Source organism: Phoenix dactylifera, chromosome 13 (genome assembly GCF_051530095.1).
Source record: "Phoenix dactylifera cultivar Ajwa chromosome 13, Ajwa_hap1_PhDact_Kaust_v1.1, whole genome shotgun sequence".
Classification (NCBI taxonomy): Eukaryota; Viridiplantae; Streptophyta; class Magnoliopsida; order Arecales; family Arecaceae; genus Phoenix; species Phoenix dactylifera.
The window spans coordinates 11,352,700-11,371,831 of NC_143202.1; the positions used below are offsets into that span (position 1 = coordinate 11,352,700).

Here is a 19,132-nt window from a genome sequence, read left to right on the forward strand (position 1 = left end):
CTGCAGATGTAAAACCTTTAGGTTGTATCATATACACTTCCTCTTCTAAATCTCCATTTAGAAATGCGGTCTTTACATCCATTTGCCAGATTTCATAGTCTAAATGTGCTGCTATCGCAAGCACAATCCGAATGGACTTGAGCATTGCCACAGAAGAAAATGTCTCGTCATAGTCAATACCATAACGTTGACGATAACCCTTGGCAACCAGACGGGCTTTATAGGTCTGTACCTTTCCGTCTGTGCCTCGTTTTCTTTTGAATATCCACTTACACCCTATGGATTTAATTCCTTCGGGTGGGTCAACTAATGTCCAAACATCATTAACCTTCATGGATTCCATTTCGGATTACATGGCTCCAAGCCATTTATCAGAGTCATACCTCTGCATTGCATCCATATATGTGATCGAATCCTCATCATTTTCATCAAGTTCGATAGGATCCCCATTCCGGACCAAGAAACCGTAGTATCTGTCCGGCTGACGTGGTACTCTACCCGATCACCTTAATGGTGCATCTAATATGGGTTCTGGATCTGATCTAATCAAATCCGACTCAACTGGTTCAGTAGATGGTGTCGGATCTTCTACATGTTGAACTTCTCTAAGCTCAACATTAGAGCTATTTGTTCCTTCACCAAGGAATTTCTTTTCTAAGAAAATTGATTTATTGCTTACGAACAACTTTTGTTCTTCAGCAAAGTAGAAGTAATATCCTTTAGTTTCTTTAGGGTAACCAACAAAGAAACATTTGTCAGACTTGGGTTCAAGTTTGTCTGTCTTCAAACGTTTGATGTACGCCGGACACCCCCAAATCCTAAGGTGAGAGAGCATCGGCTTGCGTCCAGTCCACATCTCATGTGGTGTTTTATTTACAAACTTACTTGGAACCTTATTTAGAATATAGCAGGCTGACTCAAGAGCATATCCCCAAAAGGATATGGGCAGATTAGCAAACCCCATCATGGATCGAACCATGTCTAACAGAGTTCGATTTCTTCTTTCTGATACGCCATTATATTGTGGTGTACCAGGAGGAGTCCATTGGGAGAGAATTCCATTTTCTCCTAGATATGTCAAAAATTCACTGGAGAGGTATTCACCTCCTCGATCTGATCGAAGAGTTTTAATACTCTTTCCAGTTTGTTTTTTTACTTCATTACGATATAATTTGAACATTTCAAATGATTCAGATTTATGTCTCATTAAATAGACATAACCATACCTAGAAAGATCGTCTGTAAACGTAATGAAATATGAATACCCACCTCTAGCATCTGTGCTCATTAGCCCACATACATCAGAATGTACAAGGGTCCATAAATCACTGGCTCGTTCACCTTTTCCGGTAAAAGGTGATTTGGTCATTTTACCAAGAAGACATGATTCACAGGTTGTCAATGATTCACAATCATTAACATCAAGGATTCCCTCTTTACTTAACTTGTTCATCCTGTTCTTGTTAATATGACCTAGCCTATGATGCTAAAGGTAGACATCCGTGATATTATCTATTCTAGGACGCTTATTGGATTTATACATTACATGAACAGGCTATGACAAAATGTAAATACCATTACTCAGAATTCCATTCATTACAACAACACCATTCCAAATGACATTGCAATAATCTTTTTTTATTGATATTTCATAACCATTTTTAGCTAAAAGGCCTACAGAAATGATATTCAATAGAAAACTTGGACAATAGTGACAATCACTAAGGACATTTACATAAGAGCTGAATTCAAGTTTAAGAATTCCTAAAGCTAGAACTGGAACTGGTCTTCCATCTCCAACATTCAGGAACCTTTCTCCTTCTTCAAACCTCTTACTGACTTGTAGCCCCAGCAACGAATTGCAAATATTAAAAGGACTACCGGTATCCAATACCTAGGTCGAATTATCACAAATAGAAAAATTGCAAAGTGTTATCATATAAGTACCTTAATTGGCAACTGATTGCCCACTTTTCTTAGGCCGGTTCGGATCGAGGGATGCAATGTAAAGAGGACAGTTCCTCTTCCAATATCCTTACTTCTTGCAGAAGAAGCACTCCGCCTTGCTCTGATCAGCCTTTTTATTCTTTTTCTGACTAGGCTGAGCATGGTGCACCTGTTTCTTTTGGATTTTATTTTTCTTTATTCCTTTCTTAAAGGAGCGACCCTTGGATGAACCTCCCACTAAGTTCACCGTCTTCTTAAGAAGTTGGTGATCATTCTCAAACGTCTGTAGTAATCCCAACAATTGGTGATAATTCACTACAGGTTTCATCAAACGAAAATGAGTGAGAAAAGGACGGTATGATCCAGGCAATGAGTTTAGTATGGCATCCTTCCCCAATTGATCATGAAGGAGAAAGCTAAGAGAGCTTAGACGCTCGATCAACTCAATCATGTACAGTACATGATCAGTTACCGAGGTCCCATCTTTCATTCGGGCGCTGAAGATGGCACAACTAGTTTTGTGCCTCTCAACGTCGTCAGGAACGCCGAATGATTCATTCAATACTTGAATGATATCTTCCGGCTGCGTATTCTCAAAACGCCTACTAAACTCATCACTCATTACTGCCAACATGATGCATCGAATAGTGATCCGGTCACTGAGCCACTTCTGATAAGTGTCTCTGGCCGATCTTGATGCATTAGCAGCGGGCTGCTCAGGTGCTTGATCCGTTATCACATAAAGGATCCTCTCATGCTCTAGCACTATTTTCAGTTTTCTATGCCAATTATTGAAATTTGGACCAGTCAACTTGTCATTGTCCAACAATGAGCGAAGTAACAAATTAGTGGCCATTTCTGCATAAAAAAAAATTTGGCTATTAGTATATGAATTGACTAAACTCAATAGATTTGGACTTTAGTCTAAAGGTATTCCCACTATTTTATACAAATTGGTAGCCTCTACCTCTAATTCGAAAAATTACTCCTAATTCTTTAGTAGGCACTAGAACCCAATAGATCACATATAGGCCCGAGTGTGGCTCGGCCAACCCATATGCACCTATTGGTAGGTTCTTAACCAATTGCTTCACCAAGCAACTTCTAGTGATGATTTTTACCCTAGGCTTTCCGGCAGGCGTGTGGCACCTCCACCGAATACCCTAGTCAGGTCCAACCATTAAATGATAGGGTTAAGTCTAATCAACTAATAGACGACCAAGCCCGAGTGTGGCTCGGCTCACCTGACCGCCTATTGAAAGTACACTTAACTCATCATATATTGAATGACAATTCCAAAGCTTGATAAGTACCAGGCGTGTGGCGCCTCCAATAATTATCAAAATATTGGACCCATTATCACCCAACTTAATGGGAGGCTATGACCTAGTTATCCCCATAACTATTTCATTTTAAGGACCTAATAATTTTAGAGGATTTCATAATTAGGATAGATGAGAAGATCCGGTTAGTCTAATTTCTCCCACTGACTTCACCAAATCAGATTAGACTCAAACCGGTTAAGGAGACACCTAAATCAGTCATACTGATTTTCCTTAAGGCATGGGCTAACTCGAATCATTAAGTGATCCAATTAAAATGTGATTGACCATGTCGGCCAGGTAAGTGAGATCGGTGGAAGGGATATGCCATTAACTCGACAAAGACGAATCAGTGCGAGTAGCTCCCAATTAAAAACCACCAGTCAAAACTGCCAAACTTACCTTAGACACCGACTGGTTAATCAATTTCGATTTGATTACTCAAATGACTCGGGCTACACCTCTGAGCCTAAATCAAGTTCCATCTTGGTCTAATCAAAGACATGGAATTGATCAATCTACAACTATTGTATTTAACCTAGAGTTTCCTTGACCTAATCTAGTTACTACTTAATTAGATTTGATCAATTAACTCTAATTAGACCATGTTTGATTCTAACCTTAGGTCTAACCCAATCCTAAGAACTTGATTCAAGCTAACCCATATGCCCAAAGAATTATGCAATGTCAATTAATTGAGTTACAATTCTATTTCATAACACTTAATTCTCAATTAAGTTTAGACTTATGAAAGTTTTGATCATTGCATATTTTTTTTAATTACATATTAATTACAATCTTTCAGTTCTTAAAACACATTTTCAGATCTGAGTTTTTGTAATTAATCACATGTAATCAGATTTAATTCATGTTTAAGTCATTATGTTTTATGTTCATGCATCACATATACATAACAACATAAATTAATACAAACAACATACATCTTATATATTTGTTTTTTCACTTTTATTTTCAGATCTGATTTGTTCATTAAAATCAGAGATCATATGAATCATAAACTTTATTTAGATCTAATCTAAACAATATTATGATTTCAGATTTATTCATGTTACTAATCCTAGCACAAACATGCATCATATGCATCCAAAATTTCAGATCTACTTAATCATGCATAATCAGCAATTAAATCAATCATAAAAAGCACTTTAGATCTAATCTAAACATGTTAATGATTTCAGATTTAATTGCAAGAATTAAAACATAAAAGTTTAAACATAAACTTGGCTCTGATACCACTGAAAGTTATTCCTAGGTTCTTCAGTGTTTAGCATGCTGAATTTTTTTTTTTTGAAAACCATGGCTGAACCTGATCGGGTTGCCTACGTACCCCTTCACAAGGGGAATCACGCCACACGTAGTTCTTTTAAAGTTTCAAAAATACAGCGGAAAAATGAATCAAACAATTTAATTCATGCATGCTTACAAGATCAAATCTAGAAATCAGCACATTAAGAACACATAGGATTATGCCGAAATCGTTTAAACAATTATGCTAAAACTTTTATGCATGATTAACTATCAGATCTAAAACTTAAGAACTCTATTCCAATTAATCTCCGAATATCCATCGAATGGATTCTGGAGATATCTCCGTGAGGAGCCCCAAAAGAGGGTAAAACCTCGGGAAATCGGACCTAGACCTTGACACCATAATAAATGATTAATGCTAGATTAATACCTTTTATGATGGATGAAAGTTGTGAATCTGATTCTTGACTTCACAGCCACACACACGAATGGCCTCTACGAGAAGTATACGCGAAGTCCTGAAGGATCTTCTTCCGCAACAGTGCTAGCAGCTGCAGAACATTTGAAAGCTGAAATCTGCCCGTCGGGATTCAATCAACTCTTGATCAATCGTCTTGAAGCAGATAGAGATGAGGTTTGTAAGAAAAGTAGAGAACTCAGATCTGATCTTGAATCTTCTAGATATTCACCCTGAAAACCCTATCTAAAATGGAGAAAAAGAGGAGGAGGAGGCGGATGAGGAAGAAGGCTGCAATGGATGTATTTTCGGTGCTCATGTTTGACCCCTTTTAATGGCCTCCAAATTTTCATTCAAAATTCGAAATTTATTTTCAGAAAACCTTCTTTAGTTGGAACATGTAAAGAAATAGGAACAACCCAAATCAGATCTCAACCAAATCTGATTTAAATTCAAATTTTAAACACATGTGCAAGAGGGGAGGAATTTGAAATCCATGCAGCAGAATTTTCCTACCTCTTGTCGCATATATTTCATTTGAATTTCGAATTTAAATGATTCAGAGGTTCACACGCCAGCTAGGAAAGTTATTTGATGTATGAAATCATTTAATATATTGCTTAATGTTTGAATTCAAATTCAAACAACAAACAATGTCGCCATGTGTCAAGCAATGGGTCCATGCGCCATGCAATAATTTTGGTTTATTTAAAATTCATGAAATCCAATTCCATGTCACCACTAATTGCCACATCATCTGAGCCTAATCCTTTTGGGTTGCACCTAATCAAATTTGGTCAAATCCGAATTAAAACAAAGCAATTTGGTTGAACCCAATCTAATCAGGTCAGACCCTGATTGAGCTCAAATTGAATCCAATTCAATTTTTGGCTCATCCAAACTCAATCAAATTGAATTAATTACTTTGTGTTGGACCTAATCCAATTAGGTCAATCCCCAATTAAGAACAAATTAATTTAAAATTAATTTGATCAGCTTAAGTCCTTTTTGGTTCTGACCTAATCCAATCAGGTCAAAACCTAGGTCAAAACCCTGATTGAGCCCAAACTTGAATCCAATTCAATTTGGCTCATCCTTAGCACAATTACTCAATCAAATTGAGTTTATTAGTAATTTAATTACTAATTAATCCTTCAATAATTACTTTAATTATTTTATAAGATAATTTGCCAATCAAATTGATCAAATTACCCCTGAATGATTCTTAATCATTCATCAGCTTTCTTGATCAATCAGGAATCTTCTATGCGTGTGACCTCATAGATTCGAACCTAAACCGCTAGTATAGGAACAATTTCCTACACTAATCGATGTGACCATCTAGCAATGGTACCCGACGTCCGGATAGGCCGAATATATGCGAAGCAAATATTCTGGAACCCTGAACTATGGTTACTGTATAATTCAATCCCTTTGACTCCTAATGCCAGGATGACTTAGAGCTCACTGTCAACCCTATAATTAGTACATCCATTATGTGATTAACTTTAGATATCCCGTGACTCCTCACTAGGATTACCCTGGCCAAAGTTTTGCTAAATTAATCCAAGACATTATCTTCTGTTTTCAGGAGGGGTCAATTCCATCTTGACTCATAACTGACTACGCAAGTACTTGACTGCACCCAGTGACCTTCCGTCACTGAATTAGAAATTCAGGTAGTCCGGTACCAAAGTACAGTGAGTTGCTTGCTAGTCACAGGTTGCGGTCTCAGGTCAGAGGGCCAAACTTATACCCATATCCACTCGGAATATCTCTCGACAGTAGAGCGTTCCGAAATTGGTCACGTTCAGTGAAATGTACTCCTACACTTCACCTGTGTGGCATACCAGTGTCTCCACACTCCTTGGTTAAGAGGACAACCAACGTATATGTCACACAATGACCTAATCTCGATAATGCTGTCGTCCTAGTAACAACATATCATTTGGTCGCGAACAAGTTTAAGGACTTAAAGATAAATCCTCCTTTATCATAACATAAGTCCTAAGGACTTCATCATATAAGAGTTCATTTGAAGATGAAATGATGAATAATGCCAATAACACTTTATTAATTTGTCAATTCATTTACAAAATTCAATCATCAATATGCTGACGATTGACATTTAGGATACAAATCCCAACAGAGACAGCGGGTCAATCTGACTAAGTCAGCTATTACTTTCAGCCCGAAGACCAAAGTGGCGGTGAGGCAGTCTATATTGGAGATCCTGGGGGTGGGAGAGCAGGAGAGCACGATGACATACTTGGGGGTCCCTCTCTTGGGCTAGCGGCTGCGGCGTAGGGACTGTACATACTTGGAGCTCAGTATCAGACGCAGATTAGAGGGGTGGCAGATGCATACACTTTTTATCATGAGTAGGATCGCTCTGGTTCGATCAGTTCTTACCTAGGTCCCTATCTACCTACTTTCCAACACCATCATTCCAGTTACAGTCTTGAGGTCCTTTGAGCAGCTATTCAGGAACTTTATTTAGGGGAGGAGCAGTGACAGAGGTGGAGTCCATTTGCTGGCATGGGATGTTGTGTGCCAGCCGACTAGCTATGGAGGTTAGGGGTGCAGTCCCTAGTGGCGAGGCGGGAGGCCCTAGCGGCTAGACACGCGGTTAGATTTGTGCTCGAGCCCGAGAGTATGTGGTCCTCGCTGATGAGGGACATGTATGGCGCCTTGGCTCCCGGGGTGCGAGCTGGTCGTCACCACTCACCGATCTGGAGGGAGATGTGCACTAGAGCAGTGGTGGTGCTTCCGGAGATCAGATGGATCATAGGTGATGGTCGGTCTGTTGATGTGCTGAAGGATAGCTGGATGACCGAGCTGTCGATCTGTCGCATGCCGACCATGGTGGATTCGACGAGATTAGCAGGCTGCAGAGTTAGCGAGCTGCTAACTTTAGAGGGGGGTTGATGGAGGGAGGAGATGATCCGGGAGGTTTTGGGGGAGCAGCTAGCGGAGTCGGTTCTGTCTCTTCCGGTTCCCTTCGGGGGGGGGGGGGCTGATAGGCTAGTTTGGGTTCCAACGAGACGGTCGTGGGTTCGTGCTAGAGATCTTCATGCCTTGATCAGTAGGGAGCCAGCTCGTCAGATTGAGGGTGGTTGGATATGGAGGTTACGGATTCACTCGCATGTAGCGTTATTCATCTGGAAGGTGGCCTAGGGCTACCTTCCTACGAGGAGCTTGTTAGTCCGGCGTGGCATAGCGGTCTCTCAGTGCTATGAAGAGTGTGCAGATATTGAGGAGACGACCGAGCATGTCCTTCTGCAGTGCCCCAGAGCCCGAGAGATATGGAGGAGGTCACCGTTCCTACTACCCGACTCGGTAGTCTCTGTGCAGAATATGATTCAGATGCTGAGAGCATCCACGCAGAGTCCCCGATCTGCTGAGGCAGGAATTTTGGTGGCATACTTGTCCTACCACATCTGGTTGGACGCCGGCCTATTTGAGGGGAGGAGGTCGCCCCCGAGGATGGTGGTGGACAGAGCGACGCTATATGCGAGGAAGGTTCTTGCGGCTACCGTTGGATTTTCTTCTGGGATAGTCAGGGACATCTGGAGTACTCTCCACGCTGCTTCAGTGCCCCGGTTTGCCCTTGTTTCTTAGGTACCCCCACCCATTGGTTATCTCAAAGTAAATTTCGACGGCAGTCGGTCAGTGGATGGTATGACTGGAGGGTTGGATTTGTGATCAGGGACCACCTTGGTAGGATGATAGCAGCAGGAGGGCGGCGCACATCAGAATTTACAGGGGTCGAGGCAGAGCTGCGGGCAGCTTGGGAGGGTATATCCTATGCGTGGCAGGTACTTGGTGTGGAGTAGGTCTGCCACGAGGGAGACTCATCTGTGGTCATCGACTGGCTCCGAAGGACGGATCAGTTTGGGGATGGTCATTCTCTCATTCGGGAGACCTGTAGGATGGCGCGGTTGATGGATGATGTTCAGATAGGACACGTGTTCAGGAAGGCGAATGGGGCTGCAGACTGGGTCGCCTTCTTTGTTGCTCGGCACTTCGGAGATTTTCTTTGGACGTCTGTATCAGACGATCATTCTCCTTTGCACCTTTTACTTTTCCGCAATTTAGCAGGTTGTACTCATATTAGAGTTATATGAAATGAGTAGCCTTTTTTTAAAAAAAAACAAACAAATGACACCTACTACGTGGCACTCGTTCGAAACCATTAAAAACTGAATTCAAAACGTAATTCTGCCACGACAGCGAAGCATTTGACTTTAAGATGTCTAAAAACTGAATTCAAAACGAAATTCTGCCACGACAGCGAAGCATTTGACTTTAAGATGTCCCTCGGACTACCCAACAGCGAACCATTTTTATGGACCCCTTATCTTTCTCTCGAAGCTCCCTCTTTCGCTGCTTCGGCCTCTTGTTTTATTTTTAGAATTTAAAATTAGATTTTAAACTAAAATATCTAATACATCTTTTTTCCAAAAAAAATCCCAGCCTCTCTTCGGCCATCAGCCGGATGGCCGCGCTTCCACAGACCTGCTCCGCCGCGAGGCTCGCGTCTGCCTGCGCCGGGCTCCGGAAACCGCCCGGAAGGACGCCGCTCGTGTCCCTGGCGGTGACCAGACCGCGTGGGGTCCGTACTCTGAGGACCGCGGGGTGGGGGGCGTCGGCGTGCTCGACCTCGTTCCCAAGCGTGGGGAGGGTGGGGTGGCCGCGGCGGGAGGGCAACGCTTCGCTCCTCTCCTTTGGGGAGGATCCCCCCGGGGGGTACGCCGGCGGCGAGAGGGCTGGCGGCGACCCGTCGCAGGCCATCTCAGCCATGCTTCCCTTTGTCGTCGCGGCCACTGCCGTCGCCGCTCTGGCGAACCCGTCGACCTTCTCCTGGTGCCTTGCTTCTTCTTTCCGAGCTTTTTTCTGGTTTTAATTGAGTTATTTTGACAGTATTTTTTGGGGGGTTTTAATGTTTTAAGTGGAGTATACGAGGAATTGTGGGTCGATGAAGTGAGGATTTCAAAGAAGTTAGTAGCTTGGAATTGCATGGAGTTTGAGTTTTTGTATGATGATATTGAAGTCTAGAGGACTTTGGGCTGTGTTCTAGAAATTGGTGTTGATGAAGATTGAAGGGGAGGTAGAATTTAAAGTGGAATGGGGAGGAGATGAGGAAATTTGGTTTACTCAAGCGAGAAGGGTACAAAAGCTGATAATTTGGAGTTTTGTGCATGGTATGAACATTTGTGTGGCGGAATTGAAGTTCAAAGAACTTTTGGATTGTGAAGTAGAGAACGAGGGAACATGTGGTATATGGGAAATACTTAGAATTTCGGGTCATCAATTAAAGATTGAAGAAAAGAGTTTGTAGCTTGGTCTTGTATGCATTACTTGTGATCTAGAGGCTGAATTGGCTTTTGTCTCTCTTGGGAGTAGATTGGAAATTATGTATCATAAAGCAAATATTCAGGGAAATTTAGTAATATAAAGTTTGATGAATTGCTTGTTTTTTTTTTTATTATTATGTAATCAAAGAAAGAAAGAGTTGCAGGTCATGATGCAAAATCTGAGAGCTATCGTTGTAGTGACTCCAGGTCACAAAGGGTGAAGATTGAACGGAAGTTATTTGAAGTTTTATGGACTGATGGAGCGTTTCTGAGATAACATTGATGTAAATACGGTGTGGGTTCTGAAGCCTGAATTCAATAGAGAATTTTTTGGAGTTGTATGGACTTTTCTTTTGTTTGTGCGATGAATGGGAAATCAAAAGACTGGCTCAGGCTGCATATGTTTTCATATGATGAAATTTAATTAAGGAAGCTACCAGCCATGCAGGAAACATTTCTAATGTAAACCTGCAGGAGTAATATTGTGGGTTGTGCAGTGGAGAGTTTCTGAACTTAGTGTGGTGAAGCTTCATGCAGTGATTAAATGTTTTGCAGTGAAAATTGAAACAAAGAAGTTGCATTGTGGGTCATGAAGTAAAAAAAAAAGATATTCCTATATTTCACATGCATGGAGTTAATTTGAACTGTGATGAATTTTAAGTAATGGAATTATCATTCTGGAAGTAAAGATTAGGAGATTTTAAGTGCATAACTTTCCACTTATTACTGGTTTGGTTTATTATGGCATTTGTTTCTTTAATAAAAAGGACTATAGGTTATGAAATAAATGTAAAAAGAATCTTATTGCTGCAAAGTTTCATATACAGCTTTTGGTTTTTTTTATTTCTATGATGATCTTAGAGTAATGGAAGTATATGAGGTGTTAAGTGCAACCTAAAGAAAGCTCTGTTTTTCAAACTAACTGATGGCATGTTTTTACAATAGAAATAAATATATATATTTGTGGGTCATAAGCTAAAAATACAATCACACCTCTATTTAGAAATGTGCAAAGTAATTTTGTATTTTTGTTTTGGATCTTCAGTAAAACTGTTATGATACATAAGTGAATAAATTATGGTTCTCAAGCAACACTGTGCTTTACAATTATTCAAATATGTGGCTAGGAATTCAAATGTTTTCTTTCTGACTTTTGCTAGGGTTTCAAAAGAATATTATGCTCCTTCCCTTGGAGGGATCATGCTATCAATTGGCATCAGGCTATCCTTTGATGATTTTGCCCTTGCCTTTCGAAGGTTCTTGTCTCTTCCCTTTCTTTGTTACAGACCACCCATTGATCCGAGCTTTTAAATTCCTGTTCTAATATGGCTTATCTGCTGCAGACCTTTACCACTATCTGTTGGATATATTGCACAATATGTGCTTAAGCCACTATTGGGCCTGTTGATTGCAAGGTTATTTAGAATGCCTTCAATGTTCTTCGCTGGTTTTCTTCTTACTTCTTGTGTTGCGGGTGCACAGCTCTCAAGTTATGCTAGTTTCTTGAGCAAAGGAGATGTTGCTTTGAGTATTCTACTAACCAGCTCAACGACAATCTCTTCAGTTCTTGTCACACCTCTACTTACTGGTCTTCTGATTGGCTCAGTGGTCCCTGTCGATGGAGTAGCAATGTCCAAGTCTATTTTGCAGGTGAAGTGATGAAATTGTAAAACATGAGGATAGATTTAATCATTGTGTTTTACCATGTAAGGAGTTGAACTTACAAACCATATGAGATAGTTAGGTTGTGTATTGTCGTTTTCAAAAGAAATTTTTTCAGCATTTCAAAAAGATGAACTTTTAAGAAAGCAATATTGGACCTTTTTGCTCATACTTGAAATCAAACTAAAATTTTTCTTTTGTAATTGTAATTGGCAGATCAGTGAACAAAAAAGGAACTTAGCTAACTTTATAATACATATTTATTTCATTCCCTGATAATTGATGTATATAGTGTTCAAAATGATAACTGAATGGAACAAATTTGACTCACTAGACAAATACTATCAATTTGTTCTATCTTAAAGTCAAAACCATCTTTCATCATTTGCCTTTTCACCTTAGCTGAGTTAATAAGTATTTGGAGTGTTCAAGGAATGAGCAATGGATTGTGGATGCGTCCAACATGAATGGAGGTTCTGGCGAATCTGGATGGAAAAGGACAACATGAATGAGCTTGGAGTGTTAGGTTGATTGGACATGATAGACAGAATTGAAGAACTTATATGTTGCTTAATGTTGTAGGGCGTCTGAAGATATTATAAGACTATCATTCAGCCCAGAAGGTTGGAAGAGAGATATGAAGTAGTTTCTCTGTCCTGGAATTTCATTTTGTGCTTCTGTTGGACAAAAGTGAGTTCAGGAAAGAACTAGAGAAAAATATAAAGCTTATGTTTTGTCTAAATAGTATAAAATCCTGTGTACCTAAGTGCAATTCCCATCAGAATCCCCAAAAGCAGACAATTAAAAGAAAAAAAATCTTATCTTTGTTATTAATTTAAAATCAGTTAAAATCATGGTATATATGGCATTGTGTTGTGAATAAATGCACCCTTAGAAAGCATCTTCATTTATTTGAAATGGTTGTCCCTTTCAGAAGGTCAACTGATCCTGTCAGTTTTCAACTTTATCCATTGATACGGTTTCAATTAGTTGATGTGTTTATTCTTTATACTTTACCATTTATGCCTCCATCATGTAGTAATGCCTTTTTTCTATTCTCCACATTGGATTGAAGGTATATTGGTGCATTTGGAACAAGGAATGCGGAACCGTTCCGAACAGGACGGTAAGAGTTTCGAGCCGTACCGGTACGGTTCCAGCATAGAAAATGGTTCACCGCCGGAGACGGAGAAGAAGAAGAGAAAAAAAGAGCGAGCAGGGGAGGGAGGGAGAAGAAGCAGCGGCGGACACCGGCGGAGGCTGCGGGGGGCGGCAGAAGCCGAGGCGGCCGCGTTTCCTGTTTCAAAAGTTTATGTCTCCCTCCCTCTCCTGCTCGCTCTCTCTTTCTCCTCTCCTTCTCCGGCTCTGGCAGGTTTCCTCTCTCGGTACATGCCCGGCACGGTCTATACCGATTTATGCTGCCAAGCAACTGGTATGGTGCCTGGTACTGGCACAGTAGACCTCGATTTGGAATCTCTAAAACCAATGAACTTGTCTTACTCTTGAGGCATAAACTTTTCCTCTTATTGCATAATTAATCATATCTTTGATCAATTGTGTTCAATAATCCATTTTTTCTCTCTCTTTCTTTGGTTTATTTGATGTTCCCTTTGGTGGTCTTGCTTCTTGTCTTACTGTATTTTGCATGTATTAATTATCTGAGAGATAATGCACAAATAAAAGCTTCTGGCATTGAATTTTAACCTGCATGAAAATGTTGAATTGTAGATCTGTTGTCATCCATTTGATAACCTCTTAAGACCATATATTTTCATTATTAGTCTTGATATATTGCCTTCCTGTTGGATTAATGAATTTAAACTTCGTTAGGTGGTGCTTCTTCCTGTAGCATTGGGTCTTTTTCTCAACACTTACGCAAAAGCTGTGGTGAATGTTGTACAACCAATAATGCCCTTTGTTGCTATGATCTGTACGTCACTGTGTATTGGAAGCCCTCTTGCTATTAACCAGAACCAGATACTATCCTCAGGGGGTCTCCTGTTGCTTTTTCCCATATTAACATTTCATCTTGTTGCCTTCATATTGGGCTACTGGTTTCCCAAATTGCCACTTCTGAGGTAATTCAGAAATATTCAGATATTATCTTGACTCTTTACTTTTTTGCTTTTCATGTTTCTGCACAATAACTCCATATTACTGCTTCTAGCCTTCCCTTCTCACTGTCTCATTGTTTTCCAAGATAACTCTAATTTGACTTTTTTATTAAATTAGTTAGAATTTTGGCATGGTTTAATCCACATAAATATGGTCTTCAGTATCTTTCCACAGAGACCTGGTATTTCCTAACATACAAAATTTCAAATGGTTAAGTTTTCCTTCCTAATACTTATATATCTAAACTGAGAACATGCACAAAGCAAGTTAAGTATAGAGATTTCTTTTTCTGTTTCAGCAACCATCATTAAAATTAGGAGTTCCAAATTCCCCAATATGTTTTTCTTTTAATAACTAGCTTATACTTTTTGTCCACAGTTTTTTTCCCTCTTGTTTAGAAAATCTATTGCAATTTGGTTCATTGTTTTCCATTGTTCTCCAGAAGCCACAGGCAATTCCAAATTGTATTTAGAATTCAAAGATGGTCTTGCTTGGATTGTTGCATGATCCATGCTTGGCAAACCACTGTTCTCTGTCATGTCCTCAATTAGATTGATTTTTTTTTTCTCGTCCGTTCACAAGGCAAATTATTTCTCAGAAAGTAGTTAAAAGCATTCTTATGGAGTTAAGATTGGAGGAGAAGGGATTATCATGTTGTAGTGTTAATCAAGACTGGTACTTAAAAAATAACAACCTTCTTCACAATGCTCTGAACTGCAACCAACAAGAAGTTGATCATACTTTTGGTACCCTCTCATTCTTCTTTGCTTGAATTCTCTCTGGACTTGCTTATTAGATTCATTTGACATATCATAGTACGATGGAACCTTTAGTTGACAAATTGAAAAAAAAAATGATTAATATTTTTGGTGGTTGTCTCATTTTGGGGCGGTTTGTAGCGAGACAACTGCTGGTACATTTAATTGTTGTAATCTTAGCGGGTTCATGTACCTTTTGGAACTTCATTAGTTCATGCAGATTTACCAATTTTTTATCTTCATACTGCCAAGCTAACTACCGGTGTGTTCATGCATTGAGCTTTTCTTCAATGGTCAGTATGTTTGGTTCAACTGTCACCAAGCTAATCTTTTCAGTGTTTTCCCAGGCAAGAGGAGCCAGTTTGTAGGACAATTTCACTTTGCACGGGGATGCAGAGCTCTACCCTAGCTGGGCTTCTAGCTACACAGTTTCTGGGAAGCAGCCAAGCAGTTCCTGCAGCACTATCGGTTGTTGTGATGGCCATTATGGGTTTATGTCTTGCATCCTTCTGGGGTAATGGATCACGGATCAGAGACATTGGCCTAGCCCAACCGGGCTTTAGATAAAATAGAGATTTATATTAAATTATTTGTAAGTAGGGCTACAAACAGGTTGGATCGGAGTTACCAAAAAAAAGAACAGGTTGGGTCAGACCGAGGCATGCTTGACCCTAAACCGACCCGTGTCAAGTTCAGGTTTGGATGTTGGACTTTGATCCAACCCAATAGATGATTGGGTCAGATCAGGTCCAAAAAAATAAAATATATAGACCTACTGGGTCATTCAGGCCGGGTAGGTGTCATGAATGATATCGTCTGAAGGTTTGGGTCTATATTTATTTACTAACAGGAATTCATCATGCTGGCCTTGCACTCATAAGGTTCCACAACATAACATGGCAATTATTTTAAATAATTGTGACTAGTTATTGAAAGAAGGGGCCAGCGGCAGAATGAGAACTCAAGAAGTCATCCCTCGAATCTTGGGCCAGTGCTTCTGGTACCATTTGAATGGTCAGTAACATCGCAAAATTTTCTGAGATGATGATTGGAGAGAGAAACTAAAGAAGGGATTGATAGCATATGTATAAACTGATGCACCATATGTATAAAAAGAATGTCGGAGGACAACATAATAGAATGCAAGTTCCAATATGCACACTAACAGTTTAATGAAATAATTATAAGATCAGAAAGCAAATTCTTATTCTAATACACAACAAATAAGCAACTATCGAAGTAAATGTAACTCCCCATAATCAAAATCCAGGAAAAATCATATGTTGCAAGCTTGCAACCAAATGTAGCTAAAGATTCAGAAACTTCATAAAAAGAAAAAAAAAATTATATTGAGAATAAACATCTAGAATTTTTCCATATTTTATGCATACTAAACTAGTACAACTAAATAAAGTAATGAAGTCATATGCATATCTTGCCAGCAATATGTCAAATATTTACCAACAATTCAGAGAAGAAGAGGAACATACGATTAGAATTAAGATCACATGGAGCAATACCTGAATTATAGAGAAGAGAACAGAGAGGAGGTAGCTATTCTGATAGTAATAACTTATGACATATAACAATGCAGAGAAAATCTGATAGCAATGCTTGATAGACCATTTATTAACATCTGAGATACCAGTGACCATGCTATAGTAGGTGGTCAGGAAAAATGTAACTTTATCCAATGTTTGCATTCATGTCATCCTCCCATGTTTTTTTACTTTTAGGCCATTTACAGTCACAAGATAAATCTCAGTAATAGCAAAACTGATCGGAGTTTAATTTTCAAATAGAACTGGTCAGGAAAAATGTAACTTTATCCAATGTTTGCATTCATGTCATCCTCCCATGTTTTTTACTTTTAGGCCATTTACAGTCACAAGATAAATCTCAGTAATAGCAAAACTGATCAGAGTTTAATTTTCAAATAGAACTACAAATTAACTTTCTTGATCTCAAAGTGATCATCCACTTTAGTGCTTTAACCTTCTGTGCGTCTAGCGGATGGAGGAAAGCATGGAGACAGAGCACCAGCCCTCAATTACTCTTTAGCTCTTGCCCGGAAAACATTAGATTTCTGAACTAGTGACATTCAACCGCAAAATTTATGAAACAAGAGGACAACTATGATTGACAATATTCAGTGAGAAGGGAGTAGATTGATGGGACATCCTTCGTATGACTTGCTGGAAAGAAAAGTAAAAAAGAAATCAGAAGCAGCTTAGTTGTTCTCATGGAAGTTGAAGAGACCACTTGCATGTATCAGATATAAGTCCTGGGGTATGTTGAGAGAAGGCTTCACACCTGGAGTAACATTACAAAGATGCAGATTAGATTTACATAAAACAAAACATCAAGAATATTTCAAAGAAATTACCCATCAATATGCTTCAAAGAGTAAGTGAAATTGACACATGTAGAGAATGCGCTTCACAGCTCACCTGACTTGTAGCATATAACAAAAGTAAATTTTGACATTCTGAATTTTTAACTATAAATTTTGACATTCTGAATTTTTAACTATCTCAAGATGAATTTTTTACTCCATGAGTGGTAACTTATAGCATGTAATATGAAAAATAAAGTAATAGAAGGGAATCTATAGGAATTGTTAAATCATAAGACTATTTTCAATATGCATACCGCGATCTAGATATTGAAACCAATCAAATTAAAGAAAATAGTACCATTTCAAAATTTAAAACAACCTTCAACAAAAGTTAAAGTATTTCAGTCCCTAAATAAACTTTACAGTCTACACTCTACATATCTAGAAGAAGAAAATATCCAAGTATCTCCCTAAATTAGCAAAGTAGCACCACAACCCAATCAGGTCCTCAAAAGAAAATAGCTGTGAAAAAAATTGCTAATTAACTCAAATGGGTAGTTAACTATAAATAAAAATTGTATAGCCGTTAACACATAAACATAACAATGAAGATGATTGTCACCGGCATAAGTTAATCATCAAAATTGTTACAGATAGTTGTTTCGTAATCCTGAACATTGTATTTTGTATGAGAAAATAAGGCTTGTACATACAAGAAACTACATAATTAAAAGTTGTAAAGTTTTGATGCAATTATATGAGCTAAAGTCTATGGATGTTTTAGAAACTGAACTTGAGGCAAAATATCTCGAAGCCAATCTTTTGAGCATATCAGTGCCTCAACTATGTTCATGGATAAGATACTACGAAAATCATCCAAAATGCTACTAGCAGTGCCTAATACTGACTCGGAAGCAATGATGAAGATAGGAATTGCCAAGATATCATGAACCGTCCTAGATAGTATTGGATATTTTGTTTCATAAAATCTCTAGTAGCCTAGAATGCCAAATTTTGATCCCCAAGTGGATGAACCTACTTAAAAAAATGCATCACATCTTTATTAGAAGTACTCAATTATATTTTAATAAAGACTTCTATAAATTTAAAGATCATGAAATAACTTCTTTTCCAAATAGTTATTTAATTCTGACTTGGATGGAAGAGCAACTTCAACTTCTTAAATAAATTCTTCATAATCTTGTACAAAAAGACTTTCATGCCTCTAACTTAAGATGTAAACACCATCTCCTCAACTTGAACTTGATAACCATGCATACCATATACAATTGCATAATCATCACCAAGATTTTGAAGGACATCATGTACTTTCTTGATTTCAATAGATGCATGATCATCATTACCATTTTCTTTTGGAAATAACATTTAATTAGTTTCATCTTATATCTTGGATCAAGAATAACACCTAAAGCAAGAATGTGAGAGCATTTTTTGCAAAGACCATCATCAATACAACTGCAATTGATCTGATTAGAGAAAAGGAGGAATACCTCAATATACTTAACTCGAATCTCTCTCAAAAAAAAAGAAAAGATGGAAAAATTGGTAAAGTAAGGTATACATCCTATTTTTTATTGATGATCCATTGATGAATAATAAACTAAAATACATAGTCTCTATTTATTATAGGGAGGTTCTCCCTTGCACAATTAGGATAAAATTCTTCTCCTAATTCAAACGAGACTAGCTTTCCAAAATAGATATGTTTAGTGGAAAATAAATATAAAAAAGATAAAATTCTACATGAGGTAGATCTAGATTTTTTTTATTAATTTTTTATTTTGTTACTTCCCCTAAATCTTCCTGGATTGGAAGATATGTCTTGTCAAATTCTTACCTGAAAAAAATCGATTTGATCGGCTTATTTGGAGCCCAAATGATGGAAT

The 19,132-nt window shown here is 38.6% G+C and overlaps 1 protein-coding gene across 2 annotated transcripts; it reads left to right on the forward strand.

Moving 5' to 3' along the window:
- Positions 1-9,380: 9,380 nt before the first annotated feature.
- On the forward strand, positions 9,381-15,720 carry LOC103697436 (Sodium Bile acid symporter family). 2 transcript variants are annotated; one of them, XM_088710198.1, is made up of 6 exons: positions 9,381-9,861; positions 11,513-11,608; positions 11,696-12,002; positions 13,090-13,140; positions 13,845-14,092; positions 15,235-15,720. In XM_088710198.1, the coding sequence occupies exons 1-6, from the start codon at positions 9,494-9,496 to the stop codon at positions 15,452-15,454; spliced, it is 1,290 nt and encodes a 429-aa protein (XP_088566324.1). In that variant the 5' UTR covers positions 9,381-9,493; the 3' UTR covers positions 15,455-15,720. The 2 variants fall into 2 exon arrangements, with proteins under 2 accessions (XP_088566324.1, XP_008777510.3); XM_008779288.6 differs by lacking the exon at positions 13,090-13,140 and having other exon boundaries at positions 9,385-9,861.
- Positions 15,721-19,132: the final 3,412 nt, after the last annotated feature.